General features: G+C 49.3%; 1 protein-coding gene across 1 annotated transcript in view; it reads left to right on the forward strand.

The window, feature by feature from the left end:
• Nucleotides 1-27,059, forward strand: part of CDH2 (cadherin 2) — a 195,929-nt gene that overhangs the window by 6,144 nt on the left and 162,726 nt on the right. The window contains exon 2 of the mRNA XM_070421240.1: nt 18,903-19,011. Coding sequence (XP_070277341.1) covers nt 18,903-19,011 — 109 coding nt within the window. The remainder of the gene's footprint in view (nt 1-18,902; nt 19,012-27,059) is intronic.

The raw sequence follows: 27,059 nt of genomic DNA on the forward strand, positions 1-27,059 counted from the left end.
GAAACTGGACAAAGGCCACAGATAGAAGCTGCAACGCTGAAGAACAGAAAGTCACACGGCGTAGAAATAAGATGGGGATGACCTAAACTAACGCCTAGAACGTTCTGGAGTTGGGTTGAGAACAACCTATAGAAAGCTGAGCTATAAGTAGGTCCCAAGGAAGATTGGCTAAACTAGTGGATAGTTAAATAATAGATACGTTTCCATGTTGTATCTGGGAATGACCACGCTGAGCTGAGTTTTCTGTGCCTGAGAGATTATACTAGTTGGTTAAACCATTGAGATATTTCTGACATTCTCTTGGCTGATTGAATATTTCTCATCTGTTCTGGTCGTGAAAGTATAGTTTAAAGGGATCTTGCTAGTGTCTACAATTGAGACACAGAAGAATGTGAGTGTAGTGTGTTCTGGTCTGCTGTTGCCCAGACGAAGCAAAGTATGTAACGTGGGTTTTTCCCAAGCGGCAATGCTTTTAAAGCAGCTTGAGCTATTGAATCGAAGGTGCTGTTATAAATAAAATACAGCATTCATAACAGAGGGACTGGGAGAGTGCTTCATCCACGATCTGTTCTTTGGTCTTCTTTTCCAAAATAACCCTACCTATAATAAAAGAAATACTGGAGTAACGGTGCACTTATGTAGTTCTGTACATTGTAATTTTAATATTTGTTTTATGTTAATTTTAAAATCTTACTTGACCATAGTGTACAACGATATATTGTAGTTTTAATATTGGTTTCTGTCTTAATTTTTAAAAAAAGTTACTTCACAGTCATAATTTAAAATGTTTAAACCCAGATTCCCCCTCCCCCCCAATTTCCATGTATTATTTAATGTTTTAGTGGATTCAGGATATAGTAAAAAAGGTTAAATAAAGGGGCATGGTCTACACCAGCCGTGGGCAAACTACGGCCCGCGGGCTGGATCCAGCCCGTTTGAAATGAATAAAACTAAAAAAAAAAAAAAAAGACTGTACCCTTTTATGTAATGATGTTTACTTTGAATTTATATTAGTTCACACAAATACTCCATCCATGCTTTTGTTCCGGCCCTCCGGTCCAGTTTAAGAACCCATTGTGGCCCTCAAGTCAAAAAGTTTGCCCACCCTGGTCTACACCATCTTTAGTATTCCACAAGTTCCTGGAACTGGAACTGTGAAATGACTTAAGTGACTTTTTTCATTATTAAGTTAAAGTTTGATGTCACCCAGCTCTCCTTCTGTTGCATGAAATGCAGCCCTTTTGCTCTGCTGCGTTCCGTAAGGGGTCTAACATCGCCCTTTCAGTGTTCTTTCTTTCTTTCGCACATGTGCAGTTCGAAGACATTTCACACTTGATTTTATTAGTAGTAATTGTCACTAGTTCACAACTCTGAAGAGCACATATGCCAGGGCCAACCATGGAAACCTGAGGTATTTGCTGCTACCTCTTCAAATATCTATACTAATAAAAGGGTAGTATGCTAATTATACCGGACGTCATTCCGGACGTCCTTCCTGACAAAGTGGGGGTGTGGCCGGCCTGCAAACTCCCTACCACTAAACCTTAAAATGAAGGTTTTGTACTAATTAATTAAATAATTTTTAATTAAACAACCCTAACATAGTTTCAGGGAGTTATCTCAGATAGTTATTTCTGTAACTCGGAGATAGGTGGCTTTGTTGCATTTAGAAGTGATGAAACTGGAATGCAAGGCATTTTGAATGTTGTGAGAATCCAGAGGAAAACACCCCCCGTCATGGTGGAGGGGAACCTCACTGTAGAGCACATGGCTTTTTTCTCTCCCAGGCTTGCACCCCTTGAATGTGATACTTAGGGGACATAGTTAAACTTTATCTCTACTGACTTGACAAAAAGTAGTTAACTTTTTTTAAATCCTCACCCAAGGCTATTTTTTCCAACTGATTTTTAGAGAGAGTGAAAGGGGAGAGAGAGAGAGAGAAACATTGATGTGAGACACATCCATCGGTTGCCTCCCGACTGGGGCCAGGAATGGAACCTGCAACCCAAGTAGGTGCCCTTGACCGAGAAGTGAACCCTAGACCCTCTGGGGCCAGGGCCGGCACTCTAACCACAGAGCCACACCAGCCAGGGCTACAGCAGTTAGCCTTTGAGCTACATTCTCTATTTCATCTTGACCTTAAATATTAATATTTATTTTGGAATGTGAAACTAACATTTAATGGTTGGTTAGGATTTTCACTTTTTTTTTAAAAAAAATATGTTCTCTTAGAGAAAGAAGAAAAAAATATCTTACGGAAGTGATTCAGAGTCAGTTTTATAATGTTCTTCCAATTGTCTTGATCATCAAATGATAGACTGCTAAGTGCTCAAAAAGTAATGCTTTTGTGTGAATCCTGGAACTTAAAATACTTCCCAGCAGCCCACAGGAACTCTCAAGGCTATGCATATTAATAAAAAAAAAAACACAACAACCTTTTTTCCACCTTCTTTTGTGTGAAAAGAAATTCAAGAGATTCTATCACTAGGTTTTGAAATGTTTTAAGGTTTAATGGCACCTTTTCCATTAATAGTTTAAATCACTTTTTCTTCCACAAAAGAAATCGTTTGGCAGCTTTTAAAATATGTGTCCAGACCTCAAACGGGCCTGCTACACACAGGTTCCTGGGAGTGTTTTGTGAGTGACTCAGTGCAGTCCCTGATTTATTTGCTTGCTGTTGAGAAAACCTAGAACTATTTTGTTTGTAACTCGACCAGTTGTTGGCGGGTGGATACGCTCGGCTGGTCTCTAATCTCCAGCAGTATGCCTGCTTCTTGATTGGGGAGTTTTTCGGTGACTTCTGAAATAAATGACTGAGAAAACATTAATTTTATTAAGTTTACAGGGGATACAACCCACTTCCGCTTGACATAAATCTTGAACAAACTGGAGACTCTGGCCACTTATTTACATTTTTGCTTTTGTTGTCTTAACTGGTTAACACAATGGTTCGGAGTCTGAAGTTCATTCTCGATGGCTTTCTGGTTCAGGGGAAAATGAGAAATGCTTTGTGCAGCTGAAATATCAGCCTCTTGCACCTCCTTTGGCACCACCCCCTGTAGAACCTTCCTGGTGCCAACGTCTCCAAGATGGGGTTCTCATGCCCTCCTTCCATGGTACAGGGCAGGGCATTCACGGTGTACATTCCACACACACATCACTCACGCGAGGGCACAGAGTTGATGGGAGCATCGGTTACATACAGGAAAGTGCACATGGAGGGGCAGCCTGCTGAATTGTCCCCGGTGGAACGTACAGGTGAATCAGCCACGGGTCGGTCACAGCACGGCCAGCACCCAGAGTTAGCCTCTTCCAAATGTCATCGTCATCCAGGGGTAATTCTTTTTTTTTTTTTTAAATATATTTTTTATTGATTTTTTACAGAGAGGAAGGGAGAGGGATAGAAACATCGATGAGCGAGAAACATCAATCAGCTGCCTCCTGCACACCCCCTACTGGGGATGTGCCTGCAACCAAGGTACATGCCCTTGACCGGAATCGAACCTGGGACCCTTTGGTCCACAGCTGACGCTGTATCCACTGAGCCAAACCAGTCAGGGTAGGGGTAATTCTTGACTTGATTTCTAATAGCATAGACCCGTGGTCGGCAAACTCATTAGTCAACAGAGCCAAATATCAACAGCACAACGACTGAAATTTCTTTTGAGAGCCAGATTTTTTAAACTTAAACTATATAGGTAGGTACATTGTTATTAACTTAATTAGGGTGCTCCTAAGCTGGCCTTTGCTAAAAACATCCTCAATCTGATTGAGGTACGTTTGCTGAGGTCGACCCCTTCCCACTCGCCCATCCACACTCGTCTTGTGTACTTGTTCCGTCTGTCTCCTTTCTGAAAACCGACTTCTGCACATGGGCCACGAAGTTTCAATCGCACTGTACATGTGCGCCCGCACCTGGTATTTTGTGGAAGAGCCACACTCAAGGGGCCAAAGAGCCGCATGTGGCTCGCAAGCCTCAGTTTGCGGACCACTGGCCTAGACCGCTTGCTTGTTTTGGGACCTACTTTGTGAAGGCATCCACTACACGGTACTACCTTTTGTGTCTGGCATCATCTTCCACTTGATTTGTAAAATTGCCCGTACCCTTGTGCCATCTATTTTGTTAGTCACAAAGTTAGGAAAGACTCATTGACACTAGAGGAACATCCGGGAAGTTAAGGAGGTTGAAAAAATAAATTAAAAAGAACATAAAAAAGAATGGATCATCGGTTCCATTGCAGCTCAAGGTCACTTACATGTTTATGGTGCCCAGCCACAAAATGCCTTTTGTGGGTTTTCCAACTCGGACATCTTTTTCTGTAATTCTGGTAATTTGGCAATATGGCTCCGGTCAAAAGCCAAACGTAATTGGAATTCAGTAAGTCCTAGCCCCTAGCCTCTCTTTAGGAGAAGGAAGATGGAGGCAAAGAGCTAAATGTCTTTTTGACTTGAAGTCTTCAAGCAGACGGTTTGAGTGTGAGCAGATTCTAATCTCAAGTGGTGCTTCTTAATGACTTCTCTGAACTTAGTAGTGACCCACTTCTTAATGAGGCCTTACACAGCGTTATTTTTAATTAAAAAAAGGTTACATGGAGGGGTTATACTTCCACAAACTGCCAGTTTCCCCAGCTGTTCAGTGCATCTTTGGGCACAGTTGACCTTCTTTTGTGTTTGTATAGATTTTTAACTTTTTAAAAATACCTTTTTCAACAGTTTATTGTTTTTTAGAAAGAGGGGGAGAGAGAAAAAAGGTAGAAGCATCAATGAGAGGGCAGAACATCCATTGGCTGCCTCCTCCATGCCTCCTACCCTCAACCTGGGCGTGTGCCCTGACCAGGAATCGAACCAACAACCTTTTGGTGCAAGGAATGATGCCCAGCCAACTGAACCATACCTGCCAGGCTGTGTAGATTTTTTAAGTCTATGAAAGGTTGTCATGAAGAATGCTGCGTGCATACTTGTTCCAAGATCTTTTTCTAGAGGCCTTTCCTCTCCATTTATAATGCTTGCTGAGTAGATCTAGATTCTAGGTGGAGGATTGTTTGCATAATGATGAGGTCGAAGGGATTAAATTCCAGAAGTAATGGCCCACCAAGGATTTGTTGCTTCAAGGCAGCTCTCATTTATTGATGTTCTTACACAGGTGGACCTGCTTGTACAGTATTTAAAAAGGTTGTACACATTGTCTGGCCTTAGCTTATTGCCATATAATTTGTATTTACTTGTGTTTCATCCCTACACATAGTGTTTCTACCAGACAAGTGATCGTTTACAATACAGTGTTTGTGTTTTCAGCATTACAGTTTATTTACAGTTCTGTCTTTTCTGTTTGACAGATTACTAGGAACATTTGGGGAGAATATCATAACCATCGATTTAATTTATGAGCTGATTTATAATTAAGTACCTCATAAATAAAACCGAATTATTCCATAATTTGGGTTATGGTCTTACCTTTATTTGAGGCAGTCTCAATACAGCTATGTTTAAAAGGGGGGTAGTGGTATATTTAAATGTAGATAAAAATGGATTATTTGCAAATCACTTCTAACATTTTATGGCCTAAAATTATTAGCATTTTGAAAAACGGTGGGGCTACTTTTTTTAGTATTTGCATAAGTAATGGATATTGTCAGAATTCGGAATCCTTATTTTCCTGAGCCTTAATTCTTCATAATTAAGATAAACAAATGTTTCTACACACACACACACACACACACACACACGTAATATATATATATATATATATATATATATATATATATATCCTATATAATAATCCTATATAATAAAAGGGTGATATGCAAATTGACCCTAATGGTGGAATGACTGGTTGCTATGATGTGCACTGACCACCAGGGGGGCAGACACTCAATGCAGGAGCTGCCCCCTGGTGGTCAGTGCACTTCCACAGCAGGAGCGCTGCTCAGCCAGAAGTCAGCTCATGGTTGGCCAGTGCAGCAGTGGTGGCAGGAGCCTCTCCTGCCTCTGCGACAGCACTAAGGATGTCCGACTAATGGCTTAGGCCTGTTCCCCACAGGGAGCGGGCCTAAGCCATTAGGTGGACATCCCCTGAGGGTTCCCAGGCTGCCAGAGGTATGTCTGACTGCCAGCTTAGGCCCGATCCCCCCAGGGAGCAGACCTAAGCCGGCAGGTGGACATCCCCTGAGGAGTCCTGGACTGCAAGAGGGTGCAGGCCGGTCTGAGGGACGCCCCCCCAAGTGCATGAATTTTTGTGCAGCAGGCCATAAACATCTATCTATCTATCTATCTATCTATCTATCTATCTGTAGTTTCTGGAGTACTATTCTGTGGTAGGTGAGCCAAGTTGTGAATTGAAACCATTCTTCTCCAAATGCAGTCTTTTTAGACCTCATGCTATATCACATTGTATTTATGTGTTCATATTTTCACATTGAGATATTTCACTTGTGTGATATTTATTTTTGTGTGTGGTATGGAGTAGTGGGTCTTGCTTTATGTACACCCATCCCCGATTTTATATACATAACACAACATATTCATAATAACATGTGGGCAACTATCATTTATCAATATAGTTTCTGTTTTTCTGAACTAAAATGGTTTCTTTATCAAGTATGATATTTCCGTAGATTTTTAGGTTTCATTCTTTTTCTCTCTCCAGTTTTCCTGGGTTAGCGGCTGAGAGAGGCAGTGTAGCACAAGGGTCAGGAACGGATCTTCTGACACTTGGTTGTGGTGGAATTTGGACAACGCATTTGACCTTGCTAGCGCTCAGTGCCCATTGGTAAGATGGTTCTGAAGATCGAATGGGCTGCCCTGGCCGGCTGGCTCAGTTGAGAATCTCCCTGGACACCAAAAGGTTGCACGTTCGATTCCTACTAGGTGGCAGGTCTAACTCAGGGTGTGTTCGGGAGGCAACTGATCAGTGTTTCTTTTTCACACCAGTGTTTCTCTCTCTCCCTTCCTCTCATTCAGTCCTTACTGTTTTCAGTACTTTACATGTATTAACTCATTTAATTTGGAAAAAAAAAAACCCACAACCATATTCATTTTACGTATGAGAACACCAAAGCACAGATGGGCTAAATCACAGTGCCGGAAGTTATCTCGGTAAGTGATAAAGCATTCAAGTGCCAGCAGCCTACGGCAGAGCTTGGGTTCGAGGTTTGACATTTATTTAAATGCAGGTAAAACAGTTTTAAAGCAGGATTGCCATCCGGTTCCATCTTGTATATGTATGAAGTTCAACCTTAAAAAAAACCACGTTTTCTATTGCAAAATATTGTACATGTCGAGGAGTATATAAAGCACGTATTTTCACAGCTTAAGCAATAAAGTATATAAAATATGTCAGCATAACTACCAGCCTTGTTAAGACACAGAATAGTGCCAGGGTCTTGGAGTCTCCAGAGTACTGTTCCCATCCCCTCCCTCTAGCCCAGTGGGAGTGCACTTCTCACGGCTCTAGGGGCCTCCTCTACAGCATATAAATATAGATTGTGACATATTTGTGCATTTCAGTTCTCTCTTACACATATTTTTTTAAAATATATTTTATTGATTTTCTACAGAGAGGAAGGGAGAGAGACAGAGAGTCAGAAACATCGATGAGAGAGAAACATCAGTCAGCTGCCTCCTGCACACCCCCCACTGGAAATGTGCCCGCAACCCAGGTACATGCCCCTGACCGGAATCGAACCCGGGACCCTTCAGTCCGCAGGCCGACGCTCTATCCACTGAGCCAAACCGGTTTCGGCAATCTCTTACATGTTTTGAAACTTTATTTGCTATTTTTTCATATTACTTCATATTATTATGTTTTAACAATTTCTCAGTGATGTCTTCCTCAGGACTTCAGCTGTCCTTTCTTTTATTTTTGTCTTTCATGGTTGCCATGTTCTTTGGAAGCTTGTTTAGACCAAGTTAATGAATGGCCTTTTAGGCTTCCTCCGCGTGAATAGGAGCTCACTTTTTGAATAATGATAATTATATGTCACGTGGGGGTGGGAGGGGAGGGATCAAGATATTAGAGATGCTGTGGTGGGGGGGGGGGCATGGCCAAAGAAAGCTTGGGAACCACTGATCTAGAGGTACCACTATTTTTGTTTTTCTAATAGTTATTCCTTGCTTTCTAAAAGTGATTTTACCACCTGTGCGTATACATATATATTTTTATGTGGATGTGTGTGTAGAGATGGGATGCGGGTCCTCTCTGAACTGCACACCACGGAGTGGACTCGTAGACTCGCGGGCTTCAAGCCGCACGCGTGCTCATCTTTACCAGCTGCTCATGCGAGCCTATGTTCCAAACTGTACGTGTTTTTCTCTTTTCATAATTTTCATATACGTGTTAGAGTCAACCTTTAACGTTTTTCACAATCTAGTGGGCTGCATTTTGCTATCTCCTTTTACTTTCCACTTGCATCGCCCTGGTTACTAATGAGGTGGAGATTGTTTTTATTTTATTCTTTTTTAAATATATTTTTATTGTTGATACTATTACAGATATTTCCTATTTTCTCCCTCTTCCCCCCCTCCTCCCAGCCCCTACCCACTCCCCACCCTGTTGCCTGCGTCCATGGGCTGTGCATGTACGTTCTCTGGTTTATCTCTTCTTGTCCCCCACCCCACATGGCGGTCTGTGCTGGCCTTTCCTTCTTCCTGGGGGCACCCATAGGAACCCCGGCCTGCGGATGAAGTCTGTCAGGGGCTTGGCCTGGCTGTCAGTCTCCCATTCCCTTTGGGGCAGGTGTTCCAGCCTTGGCTTGTATGGGTGTTTCCCAGGATGGGAGCCTTCTGGGCAGGGGCTCCTTTGATGAAAGCTAATGTTTGCCTGGGCTTCTGTGTGGAGGCCAGCACTTCACAGGCATTGTCTGGGTAATCCTCACCTCCCCCTGGAGGGTGGGAGGGAGGGAGGCATTTTCTCCGCATCCATTGTACAGAGGCCTGGACAAAGCCAGTTGTAAACCGTTCACCCACAGGCCCTCCCCGGGGGGTGGCGGAAGGGTGGGAAGCAAGGAGATCAGTCTGTCTCCTCGAGCTCTGAGGGCTTGGACTTTGGAATGAGGACCGGAGGGACCCCGGTGTCAGGGAGCAAACGTTGGCCTTACGAGTAGGGACTCTACCAGATTGAGCCCAAGCAGGACAGGCCGCCATGGGAGCAGGCGGTTTCCGTCCCGGCAGCGTGGCCCCTGGGTGGTGGCGTGAAGAGAAGGGGGAGCGGACGAGTAGTTGCTGGTTCTGTGAATCGTCCTGTTTCTCCTGGTCTCAGCTGGGCCCAGAGTATAGTCAGCCCGTTCCCCAGAGGCTCATGGGACTGCGCCCAGCCATGGGCTCCCCAGGCACCGGAGAAGCCATGGGCTCCCCAAGCGCCGGAGAAGCCGTGGGCTCCCCAAGCACCGGAGAAGCTGGCTGTCGCTGTCAGACCCTTCGTGTCCATCCTAGTGGCCTGTGGCGCCTGGCAGCACAAGCATTTATTTGGCTTCTTGTTTGATCTCTCAGCCTTGGCCTTTAAGTATTCCGAAATGTTGAGTCCTTGAAAGGTAATTTAGTGTCTTTGAAGGGACCCAATAAATAGTGCTTCTTACCCATCTACGTCCTGAAGAAATGAGACAGCAAGAGAGCGAGCAGATAGGGAACCCAAATACAATCTCTGTGACTGATAAAGACACGCTCAGAGCATGTCAGGTCTCAGACTCCACCCCCAGGCACCCAGCAGTGCCCATGAGGGCCGCCTCGCCCGCAGGCCCTGCCTCTGCCCATCCCCTAGGACTCAATGGTGTTTGCACTGCATGGCAGGCTGGCCCCCGGGGTGGGGAGTGGGTAGGGGCTGGGGTTGGGGTGGGGCTGGACTCCAGAGGCCCAGGCATTTCATCCAACTGGGGGAGAGCCCACCAGGTCAGGGGTGGCATTGCTAGTGTAGCGCCCTCTGCCTGCAGGCAGGGAGAATAAGGCTCGTCCCCAGGTTTTGGAGGAGATGTTGAGTGTCTGTTCTTACCATTGGGTGTGTGCTCCTAGCACCCGGATGGCCCTGGGGGAGGGGGAGGGCTGCTGTCAGGACATTCTTGCTCCCAACCTCCGGAGCTCCTAGAAGATGGGGAGCCTTACTGTTCACAGGGTGCTCCGACCTCAGGGGCCTGGAGGACGGTGTAGAGCCGGGATAGCAGTGCGGCCGGGATGGCAGTGCAGCCGGGAGGGCGGTGGGGCCTGGAGGGCAGTGGGGCCGGGATAGCAGTGGGGCTGGGAGGGAGGGCAGTGGGGCTGGGGCGGCAGTAGGGCCCCCCAGCGTTAGAACACAGGCCAGTCCTGACCCTGGAGGAGTGATCCCAGGCGAAACTGTGCCCCAAGCTTGTCCCGAAGGCCCCAGAGACCAGGCAGAGAGCCGGCAGTGGGCGAGGTAGATGACCCGCCCGGCTTAACCTTTCCCGAAAGTCCCGAAAGCTAATCGGGCTGAGCCTCCTGCGCTGATCCGTGACCTTTGAACTAAACCCAGAGTTCAAAGGGGAAAGGAGGACTTAAAGACAGCGAATCTGCCGGATGAGAAAGGAAGGCGCCCCCAGAAGGCGGGCTTGCCACCGAGGGGGCCCATTTCTGAGTCTTGCCTGTCAGTGGCACCATCTCACTGTCACTTAAAAACAGCAAATACCGCCCGGCTGGTGTGGCCCGGTGGTTGAGCGTCAGCCTGTGAGCCAGGAGGTCACGGTTCGATTCCTAGTCAGGGCTCCACCCCCAGTGTGGGGCCTGCAGGAGGCAGCCGATCAATGATTCTCTCTCATCATTGATGTTTCTCGCTCTCTTCCTCTCTGAAATCAATAAAAACATATTTTAAAAAATATAAAAAGAATAGCAAATATTGTTCTGTTCATTAGTCTCCGGGCAATAGAGGTGGGAATAACCCCCGTTTCCTGGCCTTAGGGTCTCTGCTGATTCAGGCCCGGGCCCGTGGTCCCTCCAGAAGCGCTGACCTGCCTCGGACCTTTGGCTGAGGTCCCGGGGAGCCCTGCCTCTTCTGAGGCCCTTGGCCTGTAGCCTTCGCTGGGGTCCGGGGTCTGCTCCAGGCCCCGCCTCTTACACAGCCGCCTCCCTGGAGAACAGCCACCCACCGTCAGTTGTGGTCACACGTGGAGATCAGCACACCCTGTGGCTGAGGCGGCAAAGCCTCTCCCTGCTGAGAGCCACCTGCCGACTCTGAAACCAGCCACGCTGCCCGGTCAAGGCTGCGAGCCAGCCAGCCCCAGCCGCTCAGGCCCACGCAAGCCCTTCTCCCTGCCCGCAGCCCCGGGCCTCCCTGGATGTTTCCTTCTCCAGCGTGGGACTCCTCGTCCCCCATGGTCCCCAGAGGCGACCCCAGGATGCCAGCGTCTCTGATGGGACCCAGGAAACAGCCCCTCTGCTCCCTGCGCCCAGGTCTGGATCGAGTGAAACATAAGCCAGGAAGGTCAACGTTCAGAAAAGGCAAAGATCACCCAGGTGCCCATCAAGGCCGGGCTGGAAGGCGTGGCTTTTACCTGTTGCTTAAGGGAACCCCGGACATGACCCGTGAACTCCCGGCGTGGACAGTGAGGCCGCCCGGCTTGTTTCCTGTGGGCCTGCGACTCCCAGGCAGGAGGGGCGGGCAGGGCTGGCCGCCCGCTGGGAGTCCCTCTGAGATGAGCTCGGTCTAGGCCTCTGCTCTGTGGGCCGCACTTCCCAGCTGCTGGGGGTAAGGACCCTTTGACGCCGTTAGACATTACGGAGCCCCCCAGTGAGCTGTAATGTGGGTACTATTGATCAGTGTGTAGCACACTAGACATCGAACTGACAAAGTTATAGAACATGGAATTCGCTTAAAACTATTAGACCAGTTACCTATGTGACTCAGATCCCGGTGTGCATGAACAATTGGCTGCATTGTCCCAAACAGGAAGATGGAGTTAGTGGGAAGAAGAAAATAGTGCTTGTCTGTTTTTGCAAATCTCCTCGTGGCCAGCTCAGTGCAGTGATGGCGAACCTATGACAAGCCTGTCAGAGGCGACACGCGAACTCATTTTTTTGGTTGATTTTTCTTTGTTAAATGGCATTTAAATATAAAATAAATATCAAAAATATAAGTCTTTGTTTTACTATGGTTGCAAATGTCAAAAAATTTCTCTATGCGACACGGCACCAGAGTTAAGTTAGGGTTTTTCCAAATGCTGACACACTGAGCTCAGAAGGGTCGCCGTCACTGCGATAGAGGAGGCAGCTGCTTCCCCACGTCTGCTGCCGTGTTCACCGTGTGAGGGCATCGCAGGTCACGCAGCCTCTGGAAATGGCAGTTCACACCGCGAGAGGATGAGAGTGAGAGGCACGTGATGTCAGAATGAGAGTCGTTTCTCGCTTTTGGATCCTCTGCAGGGACCAGGCCCCGCGTGGGGAGCCGGGTGCAGGGCACGGCTGAGTGATGGGGGTGGGAGGAGGTGGGGGTGGGAGTGAGCCGAGTTCCTTCCACGTGGGATGGGGCTCCCGCAGGGGAGGCATTTCCCTCTACGGCAGCGGTTCTCAACCTTCTGGCCCTTTAAACACAGTTTTATGCTGTGACCCAACCATAACATTATTTTCGTTGCTACTTCATAACTGTAATGTTGCTACTGTTATGAATCGTCATGTAACTATCTGATATGCAGGATGGTCTTAGGTGACCCCTGTGAAAGGGTCGTTGGACCACCAAAGGGGTCGCGGCCCACAGGTTGAGAACCGCTGCTCTATGGTCCCACTTGGACTTTTTCTCTAGTCTCACCACAGAGCCCGGGAGGGAAAGGCCGAGCAGGGTACTTCGGGGGAAACACCCCGTTGGTGAAGTTAGAGTTGATGGAGCCAGCAGAGCCCGGGTGTGAGCTGCGGCCTTCAGGGCCGGAAGGGAAAGGTTCTGTCGGGTTTGGGCCGTTTTTGGGTGCGGGATTCTTAGCCGGGACCCTCAGCTGCTCCGGATGAGGAAGGAGATGAGAGGCGTGGGGACTGAGGAGCCCATCTGGGCTTCGGGGAGCATTTCAGAGCCCGGAGGTGGAGTGAGCTGGGCCAGATGGGGAAGCAGAGCCTGTGGTCTGGGTGGCGGGAAAAGGGCTCATGACCACGGGGACCTAAAAACTCGGTGGGCCCAGGGCTTTAAAGCTCAGCGGGGCGACGGGGAACGTGTTAACCAGAACAAAGGCCCCGTCGCCCGAGTTCAGAGCGGGAGCCGATGGACTGATGCGAACAGGCAGGTGCCGCCTCCGCTCCTGTGACCCTCCTGTCCCCAGACAAGGTCGCCGCAGCCTGAGGAGCGGAGCAAATGCTTGTCAGAGGAAATGGAAACTCGGATCATGGAGCTGATGGTGGGGGCGGGGCTGGGCAGCCGGGCCTCTGCCTCCCAGGACCCTGGAGAAGGGGCATCACCCCAGGGCCGGTGCGCTGGTCCCAGCTACAAACAAACAGGCACCAGAAAGGAGGGGTTTCACACCAAAGAGCCCATGCAGACCGGGCCCAGCTCTCCTGCTAATCAAGCTGAAGGACGGCTGTGGTTTCAGTTTCCATTGCACACAGCGACTAGGAGTCCGCGTGGCTGGTGGGAGCCGGGAGGGTAACGGCTTCGTGGTTCCCTTTTGTTGTTGCTGAGCTACGAGGCCTGCAGACGAGGCAGGAGGTAGATGAGCCGCCCCTGGAGCTCAGAAAGCTTCCAGAGGTGGAGGTACGGGCTGAGCGTGTGGCTCTTGTTGAATATACTGACCCACCCACATCTCTCGAGACTCTATTTAGTGAATCTTGCGCTGGGATCTAGGAATCTGTGTTTTAGAGAGAAAGCCCAGATTACCTGCTCTGCTGAGCCAGTTCGGGCGCTGAATGACCTCACTCATATGTGGAATCTAACGAACAGAATAAACTGATGAACAAAATAGATCCAGAGACACAGAAGCATGGAACAGGCTGTGGAATCTCAGAGGGAAGAGGCCTGGTGGAGGGGGTGGGGGGGGAGAGAATTGTGTGCATATATGCCTAACCCATGGGTACAGACAATAGGGGGGTGAAGGCCTGGGGTTGGGGGGAAGGGTCGGGGGGGGGCTAGAGGAGTCCAATGATGGGGGGAGGGGACATTTGTAATACTTTCAAAAATAAAGATTAAAAAAAAAAATGGGCTGTAGGACAGATATACTATTAGTTAGATTCATGTTATAAAAGCATTAATCCCACTGTTGCTAACAGCTAAGGCCCTGCATAGCCATGTGCCAGTCTGTCCTGGTGCCTCGCTCCCTGACCTCATCCACTCCTCATGCTGCTGTGAGTGGGTGCTGTGCTTACACACTCCATGCTCACGGGGACGGGACTTCTCTGAGGCCACAGCCTGTTGGTGACGGGTGGGGTTCAAACTCAGGTCGAAGGTCGTTTGCCTGTGGAAAGTCTGTGTTCCAGACTCCCCACGCCGGCCCTTCAGAGCCTGCCTTCGGCTCCGGAGCCCCTGCAGAGCAGGGGTGGGAGCCTTCTTCCTGCCAAGGGCCACTTGATATTTATAACCTCATTCGTGGGCCGTACAGAATTATCAGCTTAGAAATTAGCCTGCTATCGGTGGTCAAACATGTAATGAACTCCCTGCTAAGGCCTTGGCAGGGCCAGAACAAACGACTTCTTGGGCCTTATATGGCCCGAGAGCCAATGTTCCCCACCCCTGCTGTCGGGAGCAGTGCCGGGGTACCAGTCATGCTCTGTCTTTCGTATCTGAGTAGCATCTTTTTTTTTTTTATTAAATATATTTTATTGATTTTCTACAGAGAGGAAGGGAGAGAGATAGAGAGTTAGAAACATCGATGAGAGAGGAACATCGATCAGCTGCCTCCTGCACATCTCCTACTGGGGATGTGCCCGCAACCCAGGTACATGCCCTTGACCGGAATCAAACCTGGGACCTTTCAGTCTGCAAGCCAACGCTCTATCCACTGAGCCAAACTGGTTTTGGCCTGAGTAGCATCTTCATGAAGACACTGGGGTGTCCCATTAGGTCTTCTTGATACAGGAAGTCAGGAGGAATGACTACATCCAGATGGAATTATTCATTTATTGAGAGCCAGTCTTATAGGGTTAAATGGGAATTGTCCTTCCCTAGAGCCCTACAGCAGCAGCAGAGAGACTGGAAGCCGTGGCCTAGCAGTTGCCTGGTGTAGCGATCCGGTTGACTATGACCCAACGTGAATCAGCAGGGCCTTCGTCCGTGCCGCACTCCTCGCGCAGTGGACGCCCTTCCCACTTCTTCCTTCTCCTGGCAAACTTGTCATCATCCTTAGGGAGGAGCCTACGTGTGCTCCAGCTGTGCGCTGATTCCACGGCAGGTCTGCGGTCCGGTCTTGCTGCTGTGTGTGCACTTTGTCCCTGATTGTCCTCCTTTTGGATTATCTTTCTTTCTTTGTGCCGCCCACGTCCAGGGTCACTGAGCTGGAAGGTGGAGAGGCCCCATTTCCCCCTCCCCCCACCCCCAGCCTCCTTCCCTGGAGAGCCCTGTCCTTAACTGTCTGCATGCTGATATGGTCGGCCCCCTGTTCATTGCTGCAGCCCCTGCCTGACTCGAGTCTGTGCCCTGACTTGTCTCCCAGCTGTCACTTGTCCCCCCTCAACCCCCCCCCCCCCCACATTTCCCATGAAGCCTCAGAGAATTCTCTATCAAACACCACCCGCTTCTGCTTAAAATCTGTGCCTGGCTCCCCCAAGCCAACAGGACAACCCCAGGCCCCCCCATCCAGGACCTCACCCCGTCTAACTCTCCAGCCTCAACTTTTGACTTTCTGCCTGGCTCCTTGGTCTCTAGGGACACTGTGCTCATTGTCATTCCCCAGGCGGGACGCTGTCTCTCCCTGTCTCTCGCTGCCTCGTTCCAACTCAGGCAGCGGCTGCCTGGATGGCTTCCCACCACCCCCATTCGGGCTACTCCCCCACTGCCAGCTACTCCCCCACTGCCAGCTACTCCCCCAGTGCCGGCTACTCCCCCCACTGCCAGCTACTCCCAGGCCCCTGTGCCCTCTGCATATCTTTACTTCCCAGTCTACACTGGCTATTGCAGTCACTCAGGTCTTTATTTTGTTCCCAGGTTAGGCCTTGAACTTCTTAAGGGCAGGGTGGTGGCTTGTTCTGTTTCCGGTGGCAAATGGGCAACTCGGTCAATGTTCCTTGAAAGAAGTGTGGTTATTGGTGGTCCTTGGGAAGACTCTACGGTTAGAATCTTGCCTCCCCCTCCTCCCCAATGGGAGGGCTTGGGGATTCACCGGGAAGTGAGAGCCTCTTTGCTCATTTGTAAAAGGCGGATCGCTTCCTGTTGTATAAAACCGAACACACTCACTCCGTCGGGGTCTGAAAGCCACGGTCCCGACGCCTGCCTCTGTCTGGCCAAGAGTGTTTTTCACCGTTTTAAATGCTCACATGCTTTTAAAAAGAACCAAAAGAAGGAGAAAATGTGCTCTGACACCGGAATGAAGTGAGATTCCGAGCTCAGTGTCCGTAAAGTTTTATTAGAATGAGCAGTGCCCTGTGCCTGCAGTTCCAATTGTCTGGGACTTTTGACGACATCAGCAGTCACATGGTTTCAGCAGAGAGCTGATGGCCTGCAGAGCCTCACACAGTCACTGTCTGGCCCTTTTCCAGAACACACTGCTGACCCATCGTTCAGACACTAAGAGAACGAGAACGCACGTGACTCAGCCTCAGCCTCAGCCTCGTGCAGGGGGAACTTTTAGAGGGGCGGGTTCTCTCTCACATTCTAACTTCCAGGGTGTCCTCTCAGCCCGGGAGAGCGGGGAGTTCATGCTGGGGGGAGCCACGGGCTGGGCTGTGCTTTCTGGAAGGGAGGGTGTTCTAATAAGGATGTGGGGAGCTGTTTGAAGGAAGGTGAGCTTCCCACCCCTGGAGGGGTCAAAGGGCAGGAGGACACCCCTTTTTCTTGGGTGTCTCCCTTGAGCTACTGACATTTGGGGTGGGTAATTCACTGGGGGGGCGTCCTAGGCATTGGGGGATGGTTGGGAGCCATCCTGAGCTCTAGCCACTAGCAGCCAGGAGCACCCCTCTCGCAGCTTCAGCAGCCAGTAGTGCCAGACACTCCCCCAGAGTCTCCGATACATCACTGCGCACCCTGTCTCCCTCCTGGTCTCTGCCTCTCAGCAGTGCCCATGCACCTGACGCCCCCTGCCCCTGCCCTCCCTCCTCAGCCTGCCTCCTGGCCTCCTCCCCCATGGCAGCCCCTGCCCTCCCTCCTCATCCTGCCTCCACTCCTCCCCCATGGCAGCCCCTGCCCTCCCTCCTCATCCTGCCTCCACTCCTCCCCCATGGCAGCCCCTGCCCTCCCTCCTCATCCTGCCTCCACTCCTCCCCCATGCCAGCCCCTGCCCTCCCTCCTCAGTCTGCCTGCACACATCCTCCCCCATGGCCAGCCCCTGCCCTCCCTCCTCATCCTGCCTGCACGCCCCCACCCCGTGTTGGGTCCTCCTCAGTGGGGGGACTTCCGTAACTCATGCAGATGCTGCGCCTTGGCTGAGGACCAGGGTCCTGTGAGGATGTGCAGGGCTGGAGGGAGCAGCGGGACAGCGGGTGGCTGGTGGAGGGCGCGGCCGTGGTGGAGGTTTCAGCCCCAGGGAGTTGCCTGTGTAGGTGACAGAGGGAGGTGGCCAGAGCTCACGTTCCAGATGGAAGTCTAGAAATGAAACGTACTGGTGTTAATTTCTATATATATTTATTTTAAAAAATATATTATTTCAGAGAGGAAGTGGGGCAGGGGAGGGAGAAGCATCAGTGATGAGAATCATCGATTGGCTGCCTCCTGCACGCAATCAGTGTTCAAGCTCGCAACCCTGGGCATGTGCCCTGACCTGGAGTTGAACCATGACCTCCTGGTTCATAGGTCAACGCTCAACCACTGAGCCACGCCGGCTGTATCCCTACCCTTGGAACACGCACACACACGCGCACACACACACATGCACACACACACACATGCACACAAATTGGATAGGTTGCTTTTACTTGGTATAGAATACACTCTATCCTGCAGTGAATGTACATGTTGCCGTTTCGTTTTTTAATTATCGGAGTAAATAGTGACAGACGTCCCCGGAGAGCGAGATGAGGCTATAGAAGGCAGTGTGCTTGGATGTGGAGAGCGGCCACAGCGTTTGCACAGGTTCAAGCCTCGGACTAATGACAGGGCACGGTCCTCTCGTGGCAAAGCCACGTGCAAGTCCCAGCACAATGATGGCCAAAGACTATGGTTGTGAGCTTGACCTTATGGTCCAAACCTGTGTTCCCACGTGGCTGAGTATATGGCCTATGGGAGGTGCAGCAGGTAAACAAAGCTGGATCAGGTGCCTGTAATTGAGTGGATTCGAAACTCACCAGACCCTTGTAACCACGGTCTTACTTTGCCTCGTGGGATCTGCTATAAAATAAAGACTCAGCTTGCAGGCCGTGGTGCTTTCCTTAGCTCTCCATCAGAGAGAGCAGCGTCCTACCCAGTCCAGCTTTCTTCTCTGTCTGTCTTCTCTCCATCCTTCACCGCCCTCTCAGGCTCACCGAACTTGGCTGTGCTGGCGCGGCACACTGGGATGTGTGCACTTTTCTTGAAAGTGAAGGTGCGATGCTGGAGTGGGACCCGCACACTGCTGGGCGCCCCTCTCCCCAACCCCCGTCCCGCAGATCCCTGCTGGTTCTCCAGCCACAGGAGCAGATCCTGGGGAGGAGGAGCGGGGATGGGTGTTATTTACATGTTACTGGGCGAGAGGAGTGGCGTTTGTTTCTTCCAGCCGGCTGTCATAAAGCTCACCCTGCGCCTCCACATCCCAGGGGTCGCCCTCGGGGCCCGGGGGGGTGTTGGTGCGCGATAGCTGGGAAGCCAGGCGTGGGCCGAGGGCCGTGGAGGAGGCGCAGCGCTGGACACGCTCTTTTCTGTGTTGCAGGCATCGGCAGGGGCCGGGGAGGTCGCCACGTGCAAGACCGGCTTTCCCGAGGACGTGTACAGCGCGGTCTTGTCCCAGGACGTGCACGAAGGACAGCCTCTTCTCAATGGTACAGTCTCCCCCTCCTTGACCCTACAGTGCCTGTGCCCTTGACCCCCGAAAGGCGCGCATCGGCTCTCCTGCTAGCAAGTGGGGACCGCTCGGTCGCCCCGTGAGCGTGCAGGGACCTCAAGTGCGGGTCCCTCATGCGGCGTTGGCGGGCTCTCGATCCCTTGAAAACTTCCTTCCCGTTTTTAAATTGCGGCGCAAGCCATGACATGACTACTCTTTACTGTTTCTGCACATACTTTACTTATTTTGAAGGAGACTACTTAACCAACCGTCTGATTCTAAATGGTTTTAAAGGTTATTTACAGCAACAACCCACTTACTGTTTTATATTAAAGAAATTACTGTGATAGTCTCTTTGGAAAAACATGTCAGACTTTAATATTTAGCATAACGAACAGCTTGAGCAGGTAGTCTGAGGCGGGAGCATGAAACGCGTACTTTCGTTCTGACATTGTTTATAGACATTACGCCATAGCTAATTTGGTTGTTGCATATGTGAATGTCAAATATAGGCTCCTCTCCTGCTTACATATGGATCAACTTCGTGTATAGTTATCGTATGAAAACTCGTGCCAGTGTGGATAAAACCTGAGGGAAAACGTGAGCGTCAAAGACAGAATTGAAACTCGCCCCCCCCCCCCCACTTTTACCTCTAATTGAAATCAAATAAAAGATTGGTTAGTTGGATTTTCATGGACTTATTTATCATTGCACAGAATGTCATGGAAATGTGGAAGCAAGAAGAATTGATTAGTAAGTTGTATTTAGATTCTAATTCCCAGGCTGTCGTGCCTATCTCAGGGTGTTTGGAGAGCTGCTTTTAGAAAGATCCGTGCCACCTCAACTAATTAATTTACACGGGACTCCACCACCCAGCCCTGATGGAAGTGTCTGCAGCCCTGAAGAACCTTAGTGGGACAGGACTTAAGAATACCCTACCAGTGGTTCTCAACCTTGGCTGCACATTAGAATCACCTAGGAATCTGTTTAAAATCCTGATTTCTGGGCCTCATTCTCCGGAAATTCTGTTTCTTTGTTGCTAATGTTGTGGCCCCACCCCATAATAAAGAAATAGAATTTCCGGAGGATGAGGCCCAGAAATCAGGATTTTAAAAAGATTCCCAGGTGACTCTAATGTGCAGCCAAGGTTGAGAACCACTGCCCTAGACAGAGAACTTGGAAATGTAAATGGCTCTTAGCTACTCACATTCTTTGCTGCAGCTTGTCATTTTATTTTCATTTGTATTCTATAATTGTGATTTGCTCATACCTATGTGATCTTTCTGAAGTCGATTTTTTTAAAAAAGACATCTCATCCCTGCCTCATTAAATGGTATTTTAATGAGTAAATATTAGATCAGCCTGTTTCAATATTGAATTGCTATCTCATCTGATGGGTAATGGTTAACAAGATAGAGGCTTAATTCTAATCAAAGCATGTAGATTTGGTCGAGCTTAATGTGAGTCTTGGAGTTTTTCTGCACATACGTCATTTCCTTTAAATCCCTAAAATTATTATGAGGCATCTGAGGACCCATGTGACCTGTAAATGTTATTTGAATGCTGAAAAAAAATAGATTCGATTTTATAGAATCATTGTGATGGATAAAAAAAATGTCAGTGGAATATGTTGCATTTTGGCAATTTATTTTTTAGATTCATTTTTTATTTTTTTTATTTTTTAAATATATTTTATTGATTTTTTACAGAGAGGAAGGGAGAGAGATAGAGTTAGAAACATCGATGACATCGATCAGCTGCCTCCTGCACATCTCCTACCGGGGATGTGCCCGCAACCCAGGTACATGCCCTTGACCGGAATTGAACCCGGGACCCTTCAGTCCGCAGGCCGACGCTCTATCCACTGAGCCAAACCGGCTTCGGCTAGATTCATTTTTAAATGAATAATTCCTCCTAATCTCTTTCCTAAGAGCTTGAATTTATTGTTTGCAAGTAAACATATGGTCTGTCAGTAGAAACCATTGATTTAAGATGAAATGCATTGGCATGTTAAACAGGTGCAAAACCGAAAGCCTGTTTTCTGATTCTCCGATAATGCCGGTGACAGTAGGAAGGGTATAGCCGCTTGCCAGCATCTTTTTAGTGTAATCTGTACACTTGGAAGGTTCCCTGAGTTCCGAATGCGGAAGATTGGAAATGCTTTTGACGCTCTGCTGTAGCCGTCATCAAGAGAAGTGTGTGTGGTCGTCTCTGGGAGAATTTCTTTAAATCCTGGGACCCCGTTCTTACCATTTTTATTTTTTAGCTTTTTTAAAACAACTGTTCCTCTCATGACACATTATTTTCTTTCTGTTTCATTCGTGGAATACGTTAAAGGATACCAGCATCTTAGAGCTTAAAACAGAAACTTCAAAGTGTTGATTCATAGAGAAAAATTCTTTTTGGGAGGAAGAAAATCAACTTTTGTGATACATGACATTCCTTTTTACAAGAGTTTTGTCACAGGCTAAGATTTTTTTGGAGAATCCTTACTTAGAAGAATTCTAGATTTTTTCCTTTTGTGTCTTAGGGTTGTTTTCAGTGGGATGGTCATCTGAAGGTGCATCTACACACTGGACCCAGATGCCATGCCGTGATTATGTGCATGAATTCTGTGGCCAGCAGCAGTCCATTTACCTCCCGCCCTAACGCTGCCAGGGGTCTTCTGCTGGGCCAGCCCGAGGGAGCACTTTGCCATGGTTTGGGGACTTGCAGTGTTTGAGGAAAGAGGTCATTGTACCTAAGAAATATGCAACAGTCCCCAAGGCCTTTGCCTCATGGCAAGTCCTACCGTATTAAGGTTGACTTGAGAGTCAAGGGTTACGTTGAAGTTATAACCTATAACTGTTGACGTTCCCCTTAGTTTCCCATTGGTGACGGTCGGGGCGTGGAGGAGAGTGGTCCAGCGATACGCATGACGTGCTTTCATAGGGCACATCCCCGGCACACTGGGCCTTGCACGGAGGTGTAACGTTTTGGTCTGTAGGTGCCACGGATGCGGACTGTCTTACAGACAGTTCGGTAACAGTCTCCGTGAAGGTGCCTGAAAACCATTCCGCATGAGGTGGAGCCACCAGGGGTATTAGTTGTGTTAGAAAAGGTGCATAGAAGAGATGGAAGGGCTGGACTCCAGCTTGGAAAGCACCCCCTCCTCCCCACCCCCCACCCCCTTTTATGTTTTGCTGCTGGAATGACTATTGTAGAAAGGATGGACCCATGAACCAGGTGCTCTGCCTGTTTGCATCAGTATGTTTTTTTGTAAAATCCTGAGGAGGGCAAGTGCATCTGGCGACGAATCTTTACGTTTCCTGTTCTATCTTGTTGGCTGTTTCCACTCCTCAGAAAGCCGCTGAGCATTTAAACATGGGCCGGGGAGGCCTTTGTTCCATGTTGTCAGCACAGCCGGTCTCGCTCTGCGGCGCCCGAGCGTGCGTCCTGACGGGCTGCGTGCAGGGCGCCTCTCCTGCATGTCACGCTGCTGTGCAGCCTTTTTGGTGGCGGACTTTGATTTTTCTTGAGGGATATTTTCTCTGGGGGCTTGTGTTCAAAAGTAGAGCTACTGGGCCGACAGGCATGTGGAGCATGGCAGCGTTTTCCTTTGCATTTTTGTAGGCCTCGTCTTTACAGGGCTGAAATCCGTTAGTTCTTCACTAGTCCTCATTTCCATCTCACTTTCTAAGGTTTTTCATTTTCCTGTTTCCCCTCAGGTGAAAAGCATTCCTTTCTCATCCCGTGGTATTTTTCTGTGTTTGCCTTTATAAGTTAGGATCATTCGTAAGCACTTGCTGCCAACTCCCTCGTTTTTCCATAAGCCCATTGTAGCTCAGAGAGATTGCAGGATTTTCAGCTCTTTAGTTTAGATCTTTAGCTGCAGAGCTGGAGTTAGAACCCAGGTGTCCTGCTTTCTAATTATTTCTGATGATGGTGATGATGGAAACCCACGATGGTAGAACACAGGGCAGAGTGGGGGCTGATGGATGCTCGCCTAACGGGGGTCTTGGGACAAGTTTATCTCAAGAGCTGGTCTTCCTCATTCCCCACTCAACACCCTGACTGCATGTTACTGGACACATTGGAGAATTGGTGGCTACCAGGCGCACCCCCATCATGAAAATAACTTTCCGTTATTGCCGCCATTAGTATTTTGTGCCTGTTTACAAGCAGAGTCATGTAGGGCTGTGCAAAAGCATATTTAGCCCTTGATGGTTTAACTTACAGTCCACTGAGCTGGAAAAATCTCTTGTGGCGGCACTTTAGTTGAAAATAAAATACCTGCAATCATCCATTTCCATCCTGTGGCCGGCGGTGCACCTGACACCGGAGCGCCTGCCCCACGGGGAGGTGGGGAGGAGGGGCGGGCAGTGTGGACGCACGTGGGGAGTGATGTTCCCGGGCTCTGCCTGGGGCCTGCGCTCAGATGGCTCCCAGCACACGCCGCCGACTCGGGCACGTAAATAGCAACGTGCAATTACCACGAGTATTCTCAGGAACTTCGGGCTCCAGCGCTGGGCAGCACATGGTGATTATTTTCAATCAGATGGAATTTGATTTAGATTCGTTTGCCGACTGATGGAGTGTCCTGGGCATTTACATGCTTGGAGGGAGCTGTCGTGTAGTATCTTTGGGTGACAGTCTGGAAATATGTTTTTAAATATATTTTCATTGATTTCAGAGAGGAAGGGAGAGGGAGAGAGAAACATCAATGATAAGAGAGAACCATGGATCGGCTGCCTCCTGCACGCACCACACTGGGGATCAAGCCCTCAACCTGGGCATGTGCCCTGACCTGGAATCGAACCGTGACCTCCTGGTTGTATGTATATAGTTTACGGTTTGTAAGCTGTTTGATTACCCATTCATTAGCTGATGGACATTCGGGATGTCTTCACCGTTTGGCTATTGTGAATAGTGCTGCTGTGAATGTGTGTATACATGTACTTTTTTGAGTCCCTGTTTTCAGTTCCTTTGGGTATGTGCCCGGGAGTAGAATTGACCGGCCATAGAGTAATTCTGTGTGTAACTTCCTAGAGAACTGACGGAGCTTTTGAACCATTGTTATTCCAGTTAGCAGTGTACAAGGGTTCCAGGTTCCCACATCCTCACTGAAACTTGTTATCGTTCATTTATTTTGGTTGCAGACATCCTGTGGGTGTGAAGTGGCTTTGATTGGCATTTTCCTAATGAATTATGACGAATGACGCTGAGTCTCCCATCATGTGTCTCATTTGCACATCTTCTTTGAGGAAGTGTCTGTTCAGCCTTTTGCCCCTTTTAAAATTGGATTGTCTTTGTTTTTGAGTGGTAAGAGTTCTTCATGTATTTATATTAGATACTAGACCTTTGTCAGATATATTTTCCAGTCTCTAAATCAGCGGTTCTCAACCTGTGGGTCGCGACCCCTTTGGCGGTCAAACGACCCTTTCACAGGGGTCGCCTAAGACCATCCTGCATATCAGATATTTACATGACAATTCATAACAGTAGCAACATTACAGTTATGAAGTAGCTGAAGTAGCCACGGAAATAATTTTATGGTTGGGTCACAACACGAGGAAGTATATTTAAAGGGCCAGAAGGTTGAGAACCACTGGTCTAAGTTGTCTTTTCACTTCTTGATGTCTGTGTATGCACAAAAGTTGATGCAATCCAGTTTATCTATTTTTTCTCTTACTGCTTTTTCTTTTGGTGTCACATCTAAGAATCCATGTGGTGTGAGGTAGAAGTCCAACTTTATTTATGTCTTGAAACTTGAGCGATGGGATGTGATGGGTTGGGTAGATGGTATGGAAAAGAGGCTTCAGGATGGCTCCGTGGTACTCGGTCTGGCCACCGGAAGGTGACAGTGACTGTGATGGGGAATATCAGGATCGTGGTTCGGATCTGCAGAGATGAGTATCAGCTGTCAAGGAGACACTGGAACATGGGCGTGGGGTCCAGTGCAGTGGTTTTGGCTGCAGAGCGGGCAGTACCAGGTGTATAAACAGTAAAGTCATGACCCAGGTGAAACCACTACATGGTCACATGTGAGGAGGAGAAAACTGAAGAAAGAAAAGAAATGGTTTCACATCGCGCCTTTGAGCTCCCCACTGTCAGGAATCCGGATGGAGGGCAGATGGAAGGAGGAGAAAGAGCGACGAGGGAGGTAGGAGACAAGTCGGAGGGTGTGGTGTCTTTGAAGGCAAATGAGGGCGTGTTTCAAAGTGGGAGGGACCGCCTGAGCCAAATGCTGCTGAGGCGCAGGCTCAGATGGGGACTGAGGAGTCTCCATTGATTGTGCAACTTGGAGGCGACTGTTGTCTTTGATGGGGTGTATTCAACAGTTGGGGAGGAGGGACGCTGGATAGAGACTGAACTTTTCTTTAAAAGAAGAGAAATTGGGTATACACACATTCATAGCAGCACTATTCACAATTGGGCAAGGAAAGTGGGGTCCACCAAGGGTATTTTTTAAAGATGGGAGTGAAGTGTCTGCATGATGACGGCAAAGAACCCAGTGGGCCGGGGGGAAGCGATGGCGGGAGGGGACCGGTAATGGCTGGGACAGTGGCGTGGAGTCGCCTGGAGAAATGAGCTCACGTGGAACTCGGAGGCCGGCTTGCGTGACAAGCTGCACAGCCGCTCTGTGGCCCTGCGTGTGGGAGCCACTCTTCACACGTGGGTTGAGTCACTCCTCTGAGGGTTGGGAATCCTTCCTCTCCGCCCGATGACTTCATGTCAGCAGAAGGTTGGTTTGGCAGGAATGGCGGCCAGGACAGAAATGAACCCCTGGGGGGGCACTGGTGATGTCAGCAGTGTCTTCCTTGCTGGAGCCTCCTGGACAGATGGCTCTCCAGCCCCTGCCAGTGCCTCCCCCGGGAGGAGCAGATCACTCTTTGCAGAGCCGGCCTCCTCAGAGGCTCTGGCTGTCGGAAGTGCTTCTTCACAGGGTTAACGGGGGCATATGCTCCTGAAATTCCTGCCCAGGGTGCCCGCCTCATCATTTGGCACCACACAGAGCAACTATATTCTTTTATGTTCTGGGGTCATTTATTGTATCATTTCTCATTCTACTAGTGCTTTTTAAAATATATATTTATTGATTTCAGAGAGGAAGGGAGAGGGAGAGAGATGGAAACATCAATGATGAGAGAATCATTGATCAGCTGCCTCCTGCACACCCCACACTGGGGATGGAGCCCGCAACCCGGGCATGTGGCTTGACCAGGAATCGAACCCCACCTCCTGGTTCATAGGTTGATGCTTGACCACTGAACCATGCTGGCCAGGCTCATTCTACTCGTCTTTCTGAGCATTTGTCATCCGCCAGGTGTTTTCAAGGGATGGAGCCATGATGGTCAACAAGGCGGACAGAATGCTCGGGGTGGGAACTTACATTACAGAGCAGGGGTCCTCAAACTACGGCCCCGTGGGCCACATGCAGATACAAATATTGTATTTGTTTCCATTTTGTTTTTTTACTTCAAAATAAGATATGTGCAGTGTGCATAGGAATTTGTCCATAGTTTTTTTTAAAACTATAGTCCGGCCCTCCAACGGTCTGAGGGACAGTGAACTGGCCCCCTGTTTAAAAAGTTTGAGGACCCCTGTTACAGAGCCTTCAAATACCCGAACACAATCCCTTCAGCTCCTAGAATCTTTTCTGCCGCAGCCACACATCAGACAGCTTCTTTCGTGGTGTCTGAGCAACCGGGTTTCCCGCCTTGCAAAGCGAGGACTCCGAGGCCCCTTCCTGGGGGGGCTCTGTGGCGCTGCCCTGTGGGGCCTGTGCCCTTACCGGCTGCAGAGCCATGCAGCACGTCCGGCCCGTGCAGCCCAGGGCGGGCGGCAGGTGTGCTGCTCTCCCCGCGTGGCCCGTGAGGGACTGTGGGTGACTAAAACCCCGGGCTGGTTTTCAGATGCTCTGCTAACCGTCTTGCACGTGTTTGATTGATTTTTTGCACTCACGGGAGGACCCCTTCGTTGATCCCACCCAGCCCCGTTCCCCGAAGCTTCAATAGAACCAGGAGACCTCACTGGCACCCCGGACACAGGAGTCAATGCCAGCAC

Source organism: Myotis yumanensis, unplaced genomic scaffold (assembly GCF_028538775.1).
Source record: "Myotis yumanensis isolate MYYU_CA2020_CCGP unplaced genomic scaffold, mMyoYum1.0.hap1 SCAF_7, whole genome shotgun sequence".
Classification (NCBI taxonomy): domain Eukaryota; kingdom Metazoa; phylum Chordata; class Mammalia; order Chiroptera; family Vespertilionidae; genus Myotis; species Myotis yumanensis.